The sequence below is a fragment of the Dermacentor variabilis genome, chromosome 3 (assembly GCF_050947875.1).
Source record: "Dermacentor variabilis isolate Ectoservices chromosome 3, ASM5094787v1, whole genome shotgun sequence".
In the NCBI taxonomy this organism is placed as follows: Eukaryota; Metazoa; Arthropoda; class Arachnida; order Ixodida; family Ixodidae; genus Dermacentor; species Dermacentor variabilis.
Window position 1 is genome coordinate 26655801 of NC_134570.1, and position 18391 is coordinate 26674191.

The following is an 18391-nucleotide window of genomic DNA, read 5'->3' on the forward strand; positions in this document are numbered from 1 at the left end:
TTGGTCTATTTCAATATCGTTCGTACGATTTCCACCAACACGTTTCTTACATTGTTTGGCAAGTGTTACTTCCCCACTTCCCTTTGACCGCCAGATTCTCGGCCAATCCTCCGTAGTGGTTAAGCACCATGAATCAAGACGCGAGCAAGCAGCCCTCTCACGAGGTGCGACGGTTGTGGGCATCATCACACTGTTCGTGAAGGTCCAGTGCCACGGACATGGCTGTGAGCGTACTGGGCGCGTTGACAATCGTCTTCTGCTTGCTTGGTTGTCGTGCTTTTAAGCTTCTGGGGGGCGCACAAGGTGCAGCTCGACGACTCCCAGCCAACGGACCAGCAGTTCCAGCGTGTCCATCATATCAAACTCAAAGACGCTGAGGGAACCGGGTATTCCGTCAAGCTCTTCGTCGCCAATCGAAACTGTACCGCTGGCAATCACCTCCATATCAGTGACAGGTGCATGTAGTCAGGCTGCCGATTTCCATTAGGCGAAGAGATGTTCTTTACGCACATGGAGGTCGAAGGCTGCTTTTACGCCATGTGTAGCTGCTGCTGTACCATTTATCATGCAACTATGGCAGTCAGCAAAACGATTGCTTTCGTAGTTGATCAATTCGTAGTCACTCCAGGAAAATGCGTTGGCGGGCTAGTTGTTGCGAATCCATAATTACTTTGTTTAGCGCAAAACAACGGATACAAGAGAGACGACAGGACAAGGCGCTACTCTCAACTGTCCTGTCATCTCTCTTGTCTCCGTGGTTTTGCGCTAAACAATGTAATTATGGATTCGTAGCCACTTCTTTTTATTCGCCCAAGAATGCATGGGAACGCGCTCAGGACCTTTTTGATGCGGGGATGCTACAAGCGGCGGTGTCTGTGGAAAATAATTTTTTGTAATCAATGCTTTTTTTTTTTCAGATCGCTTTGGACTTTGCCCGCGAAGTTCTCGATCGACTCAACGACGTGAAAGGGTCGCAAATTCGCCGTTTGCGGAGAATAAGTCGTCTGCCAACTTCTACCCGCAGTTCTCTCCAGATTTTAATACATACGGCGTGACCGTTACGTGGTTATTTGAGGTTTCAAATACATTGTTCACGGAATCAGTATCTCGTAGTGCCCGTGTTTACACCTTCTATGACGTAAAGTCGACAAAGCACAAATCATCTACGCATCTGGCTTACCTTCAACAATTATTCGTCAATATTTTAAGAAGCACTCACGTACACCTTAAGAATAACGCCCAACAATACGTAGTAAGCCAGTTGCAGCACCAAGACGCTGGCCGTATAGAGCTTCCTACAAAAACTAGTTGCGAAAAATTTAGCGCTAGTGTCTAGGGTAGTTGGAAACATGGCTCATAGCCAGCCATGTTAATTAGTACCGGGTGACTGTATACACCATAAGGTGCACGTTTACCACCATGGATCAAGCAGCAAGTTTATTAAACATGTATATATGGGATATTCGATTACATCACAGTTGATTTTTTCTGGAATAGTCGTATTGGATTATAGGATAGAAAATTCCGCTATTGGAGCACCTCTGATTGCTCGTACATGCCACATTCTCAGCTACTTGGGTCAGAGGCGGCTAGATCAATGGGAACGCAGACGCAATCCTCAACTACGGCCTCCTTTGTAGTCACGCTCCCACAGCGGGGAGGGGGGGGGGGTGGAGTCTACGCGCCGAGCCTGTTCCTTGGCGAGTTGAAATCACAGTGGGCTAGGGATAGTTTTACAGTGCACAGACCTCGCCTTACTAGAGGTTACGAATTCAGTGCCACACAATGACGAGTATTCAGTGTATGTAATAAACTTTCGTGTGCCCTGTATTAGCATTACCGGGATGTGGTAGCACATGTCTTAATTATACACTCAAAGCTTTGTGCGTCTTATAGCGCATGATCACACAGAAATTTTGTGCAGGAATGGATTCAACACAGGGACTTTACCTCGGGGTCTCGATTGTAAATGCATGTGAACGCGAAAATTGTTTTCATCAGCAAACACTGCGCCGAATCTGATGAGGTTTGTAAACTTAAAATAAAAAAGTTAAAAATAGTGACTACAGAAAGCAGATGTCCTGTAAAGATTGTTGAAAATCTCAAGCTTTCAAGAAACTAATCTATCAAGATTAAAACACTCACTCAACAATGAAAAACGGTATCATAATTCTGTAAACTGCACCTAATAAAACATTTAAGGCGGTAAAAAAATTTATCTATCATACGCAGCTCATGTCCGCTCATGGGAGGCTTAGGCCCGGCTATCATGAAGTGCTGGTCATATAATAAAGGTTTACCTCCCCCCCCCCCCATACTTAGCTCTGAAGTATATCACTAATTTTTGTGTAGGATTTGCAAAACCCTCGTGTACACTGTAACACTACGTGAGCTGTAAATTGAAATATCAAATTTGTATGATTTAGATACTCTAGCAGATTCAGTTTACAAAACTGGGGCATCTGTCTATAGTGCAGATTTACGGATTTGTAAACTTAGTGCCTCAATATTTTTGAAGCTTACCGATTTCCACGGATTCATGTAAAAAATTTCAGCCCCTCATTCATAATTGTGCTTACTAGAGTTACTCAAATTTAAGTTTCTCTCTCACATGCAACAAACTTAAGACAAATCGGTCAAGCTCCTGTCTTACGAAGTTATTTGTGCGTTATAAATGCTTTTTAATAGGCGGCACCGAAGTTGGCCCCGAGTTAGAGCTTCCTCTTCAGAAGTTGAGGTTGACATGCCCCCTTCTCCTTACGCGCCAAGCCCCTTGTAAATTAAATGTGAAAAAGAGAAAAATAAAGGTTTGATTAACTTTCGATTAAGTTGCGAGCTAGGTCAGCACTATACTGTAAGAATCAGTTCAGTAGTTCGTAGGATGCATGGAGTGTATACCTGTACATGTATAAATAAATAAATAAATAAATAAATAAATAAATAAATAAATAAATAAATAAATAAATAAATGAAAGGTGTTTACTAAGGTGCCCGGGAATAACCTCGAGGGTCTTGGTGCTGGCGCACTCGGCAGAACAATGCACAGGAAAAACAGTGCAAGCCCACACACGCACATACGCACATACACACGCGCGCACACATAAAAAAATAATAATTCTGCGAATACAGATTTTAACAGAGCATAAGATGTGTACATGAAGAGAACACAGAGTAAAAGTGGAGAAACAGAAAATAATCACAGAATGACGGAACACACAACAGATATGAGATTTTTTGTTCGGTTATTGAAATTACACTGCAACTCCTTTCGGGAAAATATTAAAATTAGGCATGAAGATATCCAGGCACTCTGAATGAGCGTTGTATGTCGTCTGCACTCTAGATAGAGGGTCACAACAATCGGAAGGCTGAAAAGCGCGCTGCTTCCTTGCGCCTTTCTGCGGAATGTAAAAGCGCACATTAAAAAGCAAGTGCGAGCAGCAGATTTTTCCGTGTATTAATTTGTGAGAAAAAGATCATGCGATATGTTGCGTCTACAGGTGAGGGTAGGTAATTTGAGAGCCTCTGTTAGCTCTATGGAGATGGAAGGCTTTTGACAGAATCAATGTTTAAATATAGACGTGAACTTTATTTTTTTGCGCACTTTCGAGAAGTTCACAATTTGACCTACAAGTGCCGCCCCAAAGACGGAGGAGTTTGGGGCGGCACTTGTGCTAATGAACTCGCTTGCTTAATCAAAAAGCTTCAAAAATCGTACAGTGGTGCAGCGACGGGCCAAAGAATAAACATGCCCCCTAATCCTGCCCCACATTCTGGTTTGTTTAGCGTGCCACCTCTGTGTAATAGTCAAAAGATTACACTGAATTGTCATGAACCGATTCATGTCACGACCAAGAAGGCACATGTAATAACTCCTTTGGTCATGACAATATGTACAAAGCCTGCGTAAAGTGAAAGTTTCATGCCTGCGTCGATTAAGCAGTCTCATCTCAGTTCATGCTGCTGTGCGTAAATATTCGTTATCTGAGCTTCAATTTTGCTCTCGGATGACGGAGTAACGTCTCCAACATATTTTCACATAAGAATTGATACAGGGAATTATGCTGCTGTGATCGCTCAGCTACCACGGGAGGGATGCACGTGTTTTGTACGCAATTTCTTTTTTTTTTGTTCCTCGCGTTTATGCCTTCAGAAGTTCTTGCAGCGCTGCTTATCACGTTCTGCTTGCGTAGGCGTTGTGCGCACGCAAAGTAGCGTTCCCGCTGAGCGGCCGTGTGCATATACCACGCCGCAGCACGGTGTATACACTGGTCGTAGAGGAATCGACTGTGACTGTCAAGCTAAAGCAACTAATCTTTTAATTAGAGGCTGACAAATCCCCACGGTTTTCCGTCGGTCTTTTGCCGCGCACCATCGAGGTACCAATCCAAGTAACGTGGCTGCAGCCGCTCTTCCTCGCGACAAAGTTTCGACCGACACGCATCGTATCTGCCAGGACGCTGTTCAGAATGAATTCGGGCTCGGATTTCCAGAAAGAAAGGTGCTAATTTTATTTTACGAACCCTCGAGTCTAAGCGTACTCCCCGACTTTAGAGGATACACCATGTTTTCAATAAATGTATTGGCCTACGTCTGAATAAATATGGAGGTCTTTGTAGGGAACTGTACTATACTGCGCATGCACATTCGTCGACGACAGTGTTACTCTGGACACAGTCTACGGACGTTGATACCATACTCTGCGGCTACCGTTGGCACCATCAACTGATGCCTTGGATATAAACGGTGCTTTCTTTCAGGAGGATGTCTTTTCACCGGCAAGATACGGTGCACCGAGGCGCTGACGATGTTGGATCCATTTCGGCAGCACTATACGGGCGATGGATAGCAGTGATTCTGTGCCTTTCCGCCGTCTGCGCAGACTTCTTTTGAAAGGCCCCCATTTTGGCACCCTTAAGTGTGAGTTTCTTAGAATGCTACGCAGAAGGAAATCTTTCGCCACCGTTTATGCGAGTTTCCTGACAGGCTAAGGCTTTCGTTGATGGGTTAGTTGAAATAGCATTATTGAGGTACAGCGCTGCAGAGGTTTACTTTACTCTGTCTCATGGCTCCCATGGCTAGGACATAACTGCTAACTCTCCCACTTTTTCCGGGACAATTCCGCATACTTAGCAATTCATCCGCTTGCCTATATGGAGGCGGTCAGAAATCTCCCGAAAAACTGCCCCAACCTCCCTGCGAAAGAAACGTAAAAAAAATAAAGAAAAGAAAAACGTATCGCGTTACACAGGCGCATCGTTGTTGCCATTGTGCGCTAGGTACCTATCCGAAGCTCGATTTAATTCAAGTCATTTGTGTACAGGCAATGTAGGTACTCAGTTTACATTAAATCAAAATCTGCGTTGAGGAGTGCGCGCGAGGGAAGTATCGAATATTAATTGCATAACGGCAGTTTTCTTTAAAGTCAGCTTTGGTGTAGTACAGTCGTGTCACAAGGCAAAGCATATTAAAAGTGAGAAGGAGCCACTGTCACAGAACCTGGTACGTGTTCCTTAATTATACACGGGCCAACGCGTCGTCTCCCGTCACAGTACGAGGCCTGAGTTGTTATATAACTGTACTGGAAGTCATTCAGAGCTCTCTCTGGCGTTGCTGTAGCACAGAAATATAAGAGCGTCTTTTTTTTAGTCGTCGTCATTTGCCAAACCACCACTTGCCAAACACTGTCCAATAGCAGCTGGGAAATCACGATTAAGTGCAGTAAATGACTGTGCCATTAGAAGAGAGGATACTCTCTCGACGTTGTTTTCTAAAAGTCGCTGAAATATGGCCGGTCTCCTGAAGTATATTTTACAAAATGCTTCCCATTGAGTTACGCTGGTTGTTTACAGTGAGGGTAAACAGATGGCTAATTGGGCTCACATCTAGAATTCCTGCGCATAGTTTCATCACGTTGACCCTTAACAGAAGAAGTAGAGAATTGTTCTGCGTGTGGCTCTTATGTTTGCAATAGCAGGAACGGAGCGTGATGACGTCATGACGCTCCGTTCTTAGGATATTTTAATTGGAATGATTTAACTTAGAATGAGCATACAGAATATATTAAATCTAAATTTTCTCCTCCATAGGCGTTCTCACGCGTATGAAACATGACGTCCCTGGTGCAGTCAAACTGCTATTATATAATTCTTTAGTTTTCTCAAAAATGCAATATTGTAGCATTATCTGATGCACAACAGGCATGTCCAACCTAAAGAAACTGTACTTGCTCCAAAAAGAGCGTATCTTGCAACTCAAACACTCAAGTTACGCTGTATAGCCAACAAGAATTGATGTACGTGTGAGTATGAATACAATATGAACGTGCGTATGCCTTGTTAGTGCAGAGATGTGCTGAAATGAGCAAGTTTCCTTCTAATGTAAGTGTATCTTTATATACTGTATATGTGCATAGGAAGATGTGTATCCTTGTTTAAAATTATGAATACTTCTATTATTTATTTTAGGCTTTATGCTTTATATATTTGTTTTTGTATGTGTGCTGCACCGCTGTCACCAGAAAGAGTTGGATCTCCTGTCAATCTCACAGGAGCTTTATGTCCCGGCACATCCTCTCAAGGAAATAAAATTTGAAGTTGAATGACGCATGCACCTTCTGGGTGCTGAAGCCGAAACAGGTTTGTAGGAACGAGTACTCTAGTAAACCATTAAGAGCAGTTTGATGCTTGCACATACTTTTTATAGGGTTGAGAGTACTTGGGCAGGCAATTAAGGCAAGAAATTACAAGTCGCAGATGTCATGTCCACACAAAAGCCAGGGGGGAATTACGTTCCACCTGGTTTAGTTCTTTTCAAGGTGTCGCCTGTATGACAGAGTAGAACGCGGCGGACAGGCGACGCGACGCAGCCTATACCAAACAGCGCACTCCGAGGGCAATACCACAAAGGCAGGTGGACAGTACGAAAGGTATAGGGGCCCTGCAGCGAGGGGAATGACATACGTGCCTTTTGTATTTCCGGGTTGACAAGTTTGACAGGAGCTTTCAGACAGCGCCCGCCTCGAGTACGGTTTAAGGAGACGGTTTTCGCGCGCGTAAAGTTTGGAAACATTGATTTTATATACGTCGTTTTTGTAGCAGATACGCTTCATCTTTTTTTAGATGCACTTGCACCGCCAAGTCTAGATTAGTTGTTGGAAAGCAGTAGTGGCGCGCTTCAGTTTCAGTTGCTTTCCATAAGTGGTCGCGAGATTTTTTTTTTCTTTGGAAGAAAGACGCGTTATTTAGCGGAGCCGCTGTTAACCGCACTGTTTAGAAAGTGTTAGTACTGTCGCTTTCAGGCGTGTCGTGGTCGGACACAGAGAAGCTAAGCGTTGGCGCATGTTCCGCACGTGTATCCATCAGACAGCAGCGTTTTAGAATCGCTTAGAGCGTGCGTAGGTAGTAATTTGAATTGAGCTCGAATCTTCCGCGTAACTTCAAGTGCGTAAGTAACGCGACATACTTTGGTTCTTTCATTAGTGCGGGTCCTTGGCGGACAAAAGAAAGAAAATGTTAGTGTGTGAGTCGCAGGAAAGTTGAAGATTAGCGGAGCTTATTCGGAAAATGTGGATTGCTCGAGAAACAAGCTTTGTCTTCACCGCCGGCACTTATTTCGCCATATTTCTGCAGAGAATGCATTCTATGGTGTGACGCCAGCAACCGTGGTCCACGTGTCGTCCTTGCCGAACTAAATGAACTCGGAGAAGAGCATCCTATGCGGTACCTCAGTCGAAAACTGACACCGCGAGAAGAGGCGTTTAGCACCTCGGAGAAAGAATGTTTCTGAGAAAGAATGTGTGCGTGTGCGTGTGCGTGTGCGTGTGTGTGTGTGCGTGCGTGCGTGCGTGCGTGCGTGCGTGTGTGCGTGCGTGCGTGCGTGCGTGCGTGTGTGCGTGCGTGTGTGTGTGTGAGGTGCACAGGGAGGTGGACATAACGAAGCCAGGGCTGGGCCCTCGAGCTGCCGTGTGACATCTGCCATCACAACTAGAACGACCACCTAGGACTCTACCGAACATCGACGATTCGAGCAACCTGACATCTGGTCACCATCAGGTTGCATCTCTTGATGAGGTGTCATGTCTCAACACCACAAAGGTGTTAATTGAACGTTTTCCACGTGTCAAACCGCTGCAAATGCTATCTAGACGACAACGCAGCGTGGACACTGACGGTTGAAGGGCGCTCACCCCACCATTACCTAGTAAGCTGGGCAAAGGATGAAGAGGAGGGAACCACAACAACGTAAATCTCCGAAAACACAGCCATCTGTTAAAAGAAATTGCGATGTAATCACTGTGTATTGGAATAATCGCGCTTTGTAAGTGCAATTCACGACGTATTGATTATTTTTTTTAACACAAAAGTGTTTCATGGCGGGGTCCCCCATGAACGTCCTTTAACAGATGTGACATCGGCGCGAATGCGTAAAATACGCTGTCTGGATTGATGGATGACTGCTATGAGCGTGCCCTTTGGAACGGGGTGGTGGGTTGCCTATGTTAAAAAAAAAAACGAAGAGTAAAAAGCACGATAAATTTCCATAACCAAACTTTCTGAACCTCTATTATGAACTTTGTTTTTGTACGCCTCCGTTGTTTGTCGTTGCCCTACTTCTCTCCCACTAATCTTCCAGTCGCCTACTAATCTCTGTTCGGGACATGTTTACTTTCCCTCTGCTCTCGCTGAACCCAAGGGCTTCAAGGAGGCCAGAAGTTCCTAAATCGACCGCTGGGCAGATATCTTCACATGACCGAGATGTCAGATATCTTGACAGGGGTGGCGCCGCCATTTAGGAGCGGTGAAGCGAAGAGCTGCACTATGACACCAACGAGCGCCGACAGTGAGGGCTTCGGTAGTCTCAGCGCAGCGGAGGTTCCGACGTGGTGTCTCCTGGTGCAGGTGGTGTGCGCCTTCTGCTGAGGTGACGACGCAGTTTCCGCACATGGTTTGTATTTCGAGTCCGATTAGCCTGTGACGCCACGTCGCCTACGTAGTGCAGCTTCAACATGCATCAGGAGCGCTTACGCGCCGCCTGCTGCTTCGCTTGCGATGTCACCAACTAAGAAAACTGCTGCGCCAAGCGGCGTAGAAAGGCAATGACGTCGACGGGCGAATCTCTCTTTGGTCCGGCGAGAGACACGCCAGCGTGAATCATAACGTCTCAGCGCGCTCGCGGCGCACGCTGCGAACTCTGCCACTCGTATTCTTGAAGCTGAGTGCGTCGCAACTCAACTGGCTGCCCGAGACACTACGGAACCGAATAGAAATGCTCGTGCCTTCGCCGAAGCCACTAGGCAACAGGACGCCGCTCGCCAAGCAAACCTGCAACACGGTCGCCGACCCGCAAATCGAGCACGTTTTCCTGCAGCGGACCGTCAGTCCACGAAGCAAACATGCAGCAGCTTCTGTAAAGACACGTTTCACTTTCGTGTTCTAACGATTCCTATGAAAGAGGGATCAACCGTATTTTTTCCCCATATTTTTGTTCAGTATTTCCTTAAGCAACCTCCGATTCCCGCAAGCTATGCAAGATTGGAGAGGGGTGCGTGTGCATGCGAGACGCAAGGGAGGGCGACTGTATTGCGTGAGGTGCCTGCAAGATGCAGCAAAATACGTAGCTAGCGTGTTCATGGCAGCATTGTGTAGACGTCGCAAACATTTTCTTGTTCAAAAAGTTTTGCGATTCCCACTTTATTCTCTTCGAGCAGACACGGGCCTGTATACAACGTGGAAAATATAATTCGAGCTTGAATAGTGTGCCGGCTTCCTTGGTTGCAGCGAAGTTCATCCAAAGCAAAAACGCAATTCAATAAATCTGGATAAAATGAATACGCAGGTGAGCAACCGCAGCATCGGTGACGAAAGTATGGATATATACAGGTGCGTTATATTCAAGTAATGTCAAGTAGCAGGATAACCACTATGGCGGATAGGTATAGAAGGCGTCATTACTTCTGTTCAGAAACACATGGGTTATCTTAAGCCAAATATTCACCAGAAAAGCAATTATCTAAAAGTGCAGATAGAGGAGAAAAATTGTCGCCGAAACGCCAAAAGAATGTCTAAACAGATATAGTCCTCAAGGGTCATCAAAACCTGTGTGACTACTTAGGCCGTCCAAGTCACTTTGTGCGTGCCGCGTTTTTCACAACTGGGTTAACGTATCGAACACCACGTGACCCGCCATCCGTGTTATTGATGTCGGCCACGCCCAGCCACGTACTTCGGTCCGTCCCTACAATGCCGCTCAGCGTCCCAGTAAAGGACCCTTTGATGACCTTGTGGCCAAAGGCTTTCAGCTGCGTCTCCTGCGCCATGTGAAGCATGCAGAGCAATCAACAAGCAAGGTCAACATGCTAATATGAGAAGAAAAAACAACAATGCAAGCCACCTCTTCTACAGGTGGCACGCGAAAACACGGTGATGACGATGATGTGACGCTTCACTGGCCACATGACGCGCCACAAACATTTGTTCCTTCCAGAAAAACTATACAGCACCGCACCATGTAGGAATGCGTTCACGGCGAAACATCACCTCACAGTATATACAGGCTGACTATACACGGTGGTTTTCTTACGCTTTACAGCTTTCTTTTTTCTGTGTAGCAAAAGGCTATGAGCGCACCGAGCGTGCCTTTCTTGCACAGGAATTTCTAGGCGAGATGCACATACCTTGCCGTTAATAACGCGTTCTTCAGGAGAATAACAAAAAGAAAAAATGGATAAATCACTTCTTTTAATGAGAACCTTGTAGGCACAGGGCATGTGGCAAATTGGGAGGCAGTGGCATTTTAATTATGCCCCGCCATTTTTTAGAATCTTCAATATTACAACTAATTTAGAGATATTCAAAATTGAATATCAAAGCTCCATCCAAGCAATCAAATGCAAACGCCCTGTCATGAAAAGCACGAGAAAGTTTGCAACTGACCGTCGCGATCAGTCCGGCGCAGACACTGATACGGCACGTTTTGCTTCGCAGTCATCTGCCACGTACGACGTGCCGTATCAGTATCCGCCGCGACATGCCATCGTTCACACTTCGTCGTACACTTCGTGAAGGCGTGTCTTAATTTTTTCCCCTTTAATTCTGCGGTTTTACGTGCGAGAACCACGATTTCATTACTAGGCACGCCGTAGTGAGGGACTGCGGAATAATTTTGGCCACTTGGGGTTCTTCAACGTACACCCGATGCACGGTGCACGGCGCGTGGTCGTTCCTTCATTCAGTTCAGCCCCATCGAAATGCGGCCTCCGCGGCCGGGATTCGATCCCGGGCCCTCTGGATTTGCAGCGCAACGCCACAGCCACTATGCTACCACAGCGGGTAAGGGGAGTTTCCATATGACGTAGTAGCGGTACGCGCTTGGTTTCGAATATATCGAATTAGGTGCGATTTTCTATATAAACATTTACCATATGTAAAAAACAGCCCCAATGATTGCAATAAAAACAGCTATTTATAAATGATTGTTAATTAGTTTCATGAAATTCATGTCATTAGCAGGAAAACATAAGCGCCGAGCCCTATAACTTCTTTGCAAGAACGCCAGGTTCGCTACGCTCACAGCCGTTTTATAAAATGCATGGCCTTATTTATGTGTCAGGGAAGATTGCCAATCAATGTGCAAACACATGACCTATTCCTAGATAGGTTGTAGTTTTACGATAACTGGCTCTTGAGCTCCCATCTGCACGTCTCGCAACACATGAGCAATGATGGCGACACAGCTTGAGCTTTTGACACAAAATTCGAGCACATTGATGTGGCGTGTGTATGTTATTCAAGCTTGTCGGACGCAAGGAAGCACATTGGAGGTTGGGTTTAGTGTATCGTGCCCGCGTGGCAGGTACCATTGACGAAAGAGTCGGTTCGTTTTATTGCGCTGGCATTTATATGGACACTCCAAGCGCATTTTTGCCATCGCCGTCGCCGTGATGTTCCGTATGAAGTCGAAGGACGATAACACCGTCGCCGCGCGCTGTATGCTGTATGCGCGAGTGAAAGTACGCTAGGGAAGCCGATGATCGCGGCTCAATCTGGCGCGCACGAACGAAGAAAGCAGGGAGCAAACGCGCCGTTTTCCGTCGCGTGAGAGGCCGTGAGGAGATGGGAGGGAGGAAGGGAGGGGGGGCGGCATTGTGCTCCTGCCGCAACTCGGGCGCAATATATGAAGGCAAGTGGGGAGGCAGCGCGGGAGGTAGGGTGGTCGACTTCGACTCCGCCAAATTATGTACTTCGTACGGCCGCAAGGGGTCTCACGCGCCGTATCTTGAAAATAATCTGCAGACGGCTCATACCTTTGTGCACGCTGTGTGCTCGCCGCTCGTGCGTTGAAGCAGTAGACCGCTCGAAGGTCACTTCGCTCGCTGCTGCTGCCGCGTTGCTCACACCAGCGTTTTGACAGCTAGTGTCCGCGCTCATCGAGTGTGATGTGTTCACGTTTGCTCGTGCGTGGTGACACCATATACTTGTTAATTCAGTTATTAAGCGAATGTTTCCAAGTATATGCTGCTGATAAAAGTACTATATATCCTTAGTTCGTATAGCTGTGCACGTATTTGCTATCGCAATCGATGCTTCGCCTAGTGGGCGAAACTGCGACTTTTTTGATGGTTGGACAGGTACTTTTCATGAAACAAGTACTCGTTGCATGAGGTTTCTGAGACGGCGTTTCTGAGACGACATTTCTGTTCTAGTATGCCGAGGAATAGCTCGTGCACTTTCCGTCGCTTTGTGCTGTGCAGCCACAGGTATCTAATCGCTGGCGTTGAAGACACCCTTGGCGACGTTCCTTTCTTGGAGGGTAAAATTTCAGCATAGGATTTATTGAGCTTGCATGTTGACGCATCGCTATGCGCCACACTTTTTCGTGGTCGGCGCTGTTCGTCGTTGTCTTTGGCTGAGCCCTCCTTGTGATATTCGAAGTTCTTAGTGGTCACCTTTCTGCCGTGGTCTCTCTGGCGACGATGTCCGTCTGTCAGGCACATCAGAAGGCTTTTCTGAGACTGGTATGTACGCGATGTCGTTCAGAAAAGACGCTTTTCTACGGTTGCAGCAGCGCGCAATATTTGACGCATTCTGATGCTTCATCAATGCCAACAGATTATCGGGGTCTAGCACGTGGAAGAGAGCTTGAGAGTTGTGAAGCAGTTCAAGTTCCAACGTAAGCGTTCGTCCGTTGCTGATGGACGTGGATTATCTTTATGGTGGAAAGAACATGCGCTCGGGTTGGTTTCTTCTGCTGTGTCTTGCCGCCACCGGCGATGCGCGCGGTTCGGCTCGACCGAGTAATTAAGCTGGCTGTGCCCCTACCGTGACGTCGCTCAGTATTCAGGTCGTTCATTGGTACGTCGTTCGGACAAATTTGCTCTGTGCAGAGAATTTCGCGAAGCAATAAAACGTCCATGGCATCTCTATAAATCACGGAAAATTTTTTGAGGCAATTTGCTCAATAATCAAGGCTATATTTCTGAGGCCGTAATCGCAGAGTTTCATAAAACCGTTGTTCTGCCACCTAATCTGCCCGTGTTTCAGGTTTAGTTTTTGTCGTGCACCTGCGATTGCCATTGGTACTAATTATCTCTTTTGACGGCGTCCGTGCAAAGACACAGCACGTGTGTCCGTCCCTGTAATTTGTCCCTTTGTTTCGGCGCTGTAGTAGCTTTCGTTTTCAACTAAGGAGCTCACAGATCGTAGAATTCTGTTCGAAAAAATTTCGAGGCGTTCACATAATTAATCGCTGTGGTTATAGGTACTTCGAACGGTGAGCTTTTTATTGAGCCACCAAAAACAGGGTGCATCAAAGTGAGTTGTCGATTCCTTTAAAGTAGGTCTGCGATCGTACAGCCGCGGTTGATGCAAAGTTTGGGATAAACTTGTGCAAATACGATGCGATTCTCAGAAACGCTTGCAGCTGCTTAATGGAGGTTAGGCTAGTGTCGTTGGCTATTGCGGTTCTTCTTTCGGGAAGGGGTTGCACACCGCCCTGGTAAATTGCACACGCCAAATATGAGATGGTGGTCAGAACAAGTCGGCAGTTCTCGTGGTTCAGTCTGAAACAGACATCGTGCAGCTTTTCTATGTATCGGATTGCTCAGACGTTGTTTTGTTGTGCCAAAAAACTTGTGTGTGTTTGAGGTACAAAACACAGGCCGGATCGCTCAGAGGTCCCAGTATACCCTGTTCGTGGGACGCTGAAATGTGCTCGGAGCTGTTTGCAACGAGGTGCATTCGGTTAACTCATACAGACCAGCAGGTACACAAAGAGCCATTTTGCACTAATCTTGCACAGCAACGCTGATTCGCCCATGACTTGGTCACAAATTTAGGTACGAGAAGAATCTTGATTTCCGCACTGGGTTTAAGGCGTCGTCAATACATGTGAGCGGGTGTGACACGACTCGTATTGAGTCTGTCAAATATAGTATTTAGCGCCAAGAACTACAAAAGTATGGGTTGGCATAGCCTTTGCACACAACACGAATTTTTGAACGTAGATACCTACCTAGTTTACTTGATATTTATGTTAAGCACCCAACAAACATGTAAATCGTGATGAGTCACTCATTCTTGCAACATCTCTTTCGGCTTGTTACGTAAACATTACGCACCTTAATTTCTGAAAAAAAAAAAAACACCCGCCGTGGTTGCTCAGTGGCTATGGTGTTGGGATGCTGAGCACGAGGTCGCGGGATCGAATCCCGGCCACGGCGGCCGCATTTCGATGGGGGCGAAATGCGAAAACACCCGTGTGCTTAGATTTAGGTGCACGTTAAAGAACCCCAGGTAGTCAAAATTTCCGGAGTCCTCTACTACGGCGTGCCTCATAATCAGAAAGTGGTTTTGGCACGTAAAACCCCAAATATTATTATTATTATTAATTTCCGAAAAAGTAATGTTTGTGGTACCTGTAGGTATTGCGTGTATACCGGCATTGCTGCTGGTGTAAGCTGTACCCTAAATACTGGAATTCATTATGGCCACATTAACTTTGTGTTGTCTGCAAATTATCATTCTGTCGTTTTTCAGTTCAGCATTACTAGAATTATGTTCGAGTTCAAGAAAATGTGCAATTGTTTCATTATCTGTGCTTGTTTTTATTCATGGCACCTGTTAACTCATTCGGCTCATAATTATGTTTTTAGCATTTAGTGCCGTGTGAAGGATATATGAGCTTGATCACAGCTTCGACCATGCTTATAGAAAGACGGTTACTGAAGGCTTACTTCAGAAATTGTGATTGAGGGGTTGTTTGATATTAAAGGAGTGCATTTATGTTTACGTACCTGACAGCGCTTGTTCCAGGTGCCTCAGTGCATTTTAGGTACACACGTGAAGAGACTAAATGGAACCCTCGGATGCGTAGAAAGGGTAAAACGCACCATCAGGTGCGTAAAAACATTTACGTACATGAGCGCGCCTTTTACGCTTTTGACGGAAACAATGCACTAGGGAGCCTGGAATGAACGCTGTAGATACGAAGGCATAGGCAGGGGCGTCGAAACGGAGGCTTTGAGAGGATGGGGGGGGGGGGGGGGGGAGGAGCAAGCTAAGGAAGGGACTGCTCCAAAACATTGATAGCCGATTGCTAACTTCTTTTTAATATAGAAAATTAAGCCTTGGTTTCACGATTGACAAAGGAAAGGCTTGTGTAGGTGAAATAAGGCCGAGCTCCTTCCCCCTGCACTCATAATACCGTTCCAGAGCCTTTGGGCGTATGCGCAATCATTCGAAATTGGACATGTCTACACTTCTAATTTCTCAATTTGGATTTCAAATACTCATTTTCACAAGCAAGAGCAAAGCTGCGTCAACCAGCAGTTGCATAGTTCTAAAGAAACAACTGCATTTGTACTACTTCTGCAGTTGATTCTACTGTGTCATGTTCCGTTGCGTAGTGTTTGTGTAATATTCGTGCCTGTGTTAGTGCTCTGTGAATCCTCTATTATAACCGCTCCTGCCACAGTCGTTGTAAGGCTGCAGTATGTAAAATAAATAAATAAATAAATAAATAAATAAATAAATAAATAAATAAATAAATAAATGGCGGCAGCCGAGTAAGGGCACACTACTGCAGAGGCACTACTCAGCTGCAATAGGGCAATACTGCATTACAGCAGTTACTCCCTTTCCACAGAGTTGATTTCCTCTAGTTCTACTGCAACCACCAGAAGTGGCACAGTTCACTTACACCCTATTCCTGACAAAGTACAATTACTTCTGAAAACAGGGTCGTAAATGTAACAAGCATATACTTCGCTGATAGCGTCGCTATTACACTTTAATTTCACCTTTTGTTTTTTAGACTGTGTTTGCAGTCAAACAAGGTGTGCCTAGGCAGGGTGAACCCCTCTTTTCCAACGCCAGGGCTTCAAAGGTGCCTTTGCAACTTGGCGGTGCAATTACAGACCGTCCACTCGTGTTATGTAGCAGATTGCGGAATACGCCGTTTTGCAGTATCAGCTGTCTTTCCAAACTTACTTTGAATTTTAAACGATATAAAGCGCGCACTATGCCGCCACTTGACGTACCGGATCGAAACGTTCCGTTTTTGGGCCCACCATGACCGAGAACGTCGTATTGTCAGGGAAAGGATGCACTCGCACGTAGTTTTGGAAGCAGTCCGATACAGCAAACGAGCCGATGCAATCCAAAAGCTGAAAAAAAACTAAATAAAATGTAGCGAGGCGCTTTGCAACAGCATCGTGGGTCAGTCGTTTTAGACAGGCACGATCGAGCTTAGAGCAATGAAGCTACAGCGTAGTCTAGCTTCTGTGACCTGCCAGCGCTGATGTATTGTCCTGTAGTACTTAATATTGGAAGGCGAATTATTGGAATCTTTTCATGTAATAAAGAAAGGGTGCGGTTGCGTTACTGGCACATTACATTGTTTTCTCGTGAAATGTGCCTTTTCGAAAGGCAGCTTTTGTGATGCCATGTTGCTACGTCATGCGTTCTCTGCAATGCGCGTGCGTGGAAGTCTTCTTGTTATGTATCTGGGTCTGACCAACTGGTAGTTGGCGCTTGTATGTGCCGTTTTAATTTTGCTTTCCCCTTGCGTCACGTTCCACACTTTGCGCCAAAAACAACATATATAGTAAGCCTAAACACCAATTTGCTCAAGAGCACATTCTTTTGAAATACATTTTAGCTAGAACGGAACGAAATAGGTGATGATTGGCGGTAATAACTGTGGATTCAAGAACCTGGTTTCACTCACGCAATGTCCTTGTAGATAAAATATTCACCGCAAGACCAGGTTAGATATTGCTAGACTGCAATCTATTCCATACGGTCAATTCTAGTCGAGATGTAGAGAGGTGGGCTGATAAGACTGTGGTGGAAAGAATGAATGCGGTGCAAGATTTTCTGACATAGGCACAAGTGGAAATATTTGCGGATTCATTCGCCCAACCCGCTTTAGAAAGTTGCATGCAAAAGTGGTCGAGCCGGTACGTGACAGCTCGACTTCCAAAATGACCCACTTGATCGTTTGGAGTTCGCGTAAACGAGGCTAATCTTTCACCACAGCGGCTCGCATAGTTCTGCTCGGAAACAGTTACTTTGGTGCGAAGGACTGAAATACGAAAAATTCGAGGCAACCTAAGCACTTCTTATGAGATGTGAATGCGAAAGCATTAATGTGCAATTGAACGCCGTTGGATGGTCCTTCGAATTATATGATCTCCTCGCGGGAAAGCGAGGGCGTTGAGACGCTTGGCGCATTTTGATTTGGCCTTATCGAGGCGCAGTTAGGACGCAGGCGAGAGCTTGCGCAATCAAGGAACGCGCCGATAACACAGGCTTCCGAGAGCGAGAGCGAGGGTGACGTAGCTCTGCGGCGATGTCCTCTCCTCTCATGCCCTCTCTGCTCCGTCGAGGCGCTCTCGTGACGTGGCGTCGCAGCCAGTGGGAATTTAGGCTGCTATGCAGGCGCCGGATGCCGCATTTTTCGCTCATTGAGACATTTGACGCTTCCGCATAAAATGGCTATAAATATTTACAAATACTACAAAACGAAATCAGGAAGGAAAATCTGTACAACACAAAGGGCAGCATCTTGCTATTTGAGGTCCGAGCTGCCTGTATGAGGAAAGAAACGTACCGGAGCATATATATGGAATAGAAGAGGGTTTTTTTTTTTGCTGGGCTTGTTGGTGTTTATTAACCTGTGGGTGAACTGCGCGAGGACGGGACAAGAAAGGTAACAAACACGAGCGCATGGTGTCTACGCTTCTTGTCTCGTCCTCGCGCAGTTCACCCATGCACAAGTTAATTTGGAACAGGTTGAGGCGTGTGTTTGATGCAGTAAAAGAAAGTCGCAGTTTTGCCCGACCATGCAAACTTGGCTTACTAACTGGCCTTACTAACTGGACTTGGCTTAC

The 18391-nt window shown here is 46.0% G+C and overlaps 1 protein-coding gene across 1 annotated transcript in view; it reads right to left on the reverse strand.

The window, feature by feature from the left end:
- Nucleotides 1-9693: 9693 nt before the first annotated feature.
- The window catches only part of LOC142574458 (scoloptoxin SSD14-like), a 40831-nt gene continuing 32133 nt past the window's right edge, over nucleotides 9694-18391 (reverse strand). The window contains exons 9-10 of the mRNA XM_075683529.1: nucleotides 16538-16663; nucleotides 9694-10309 (exon numbers count right to left, since the gene is read on the reverse strand). Coding sequence (XP_075539644.1) covers nucleotides 10124-10309; nucleotides 16538-16663 — 312 coding nt within the window. The 3' untranslated portion in view covers nucleotides 9694-10123. The remainder of the gene's footprint in view (nucleotides 10310-16537; nucleotides 16664-18391) is intronic.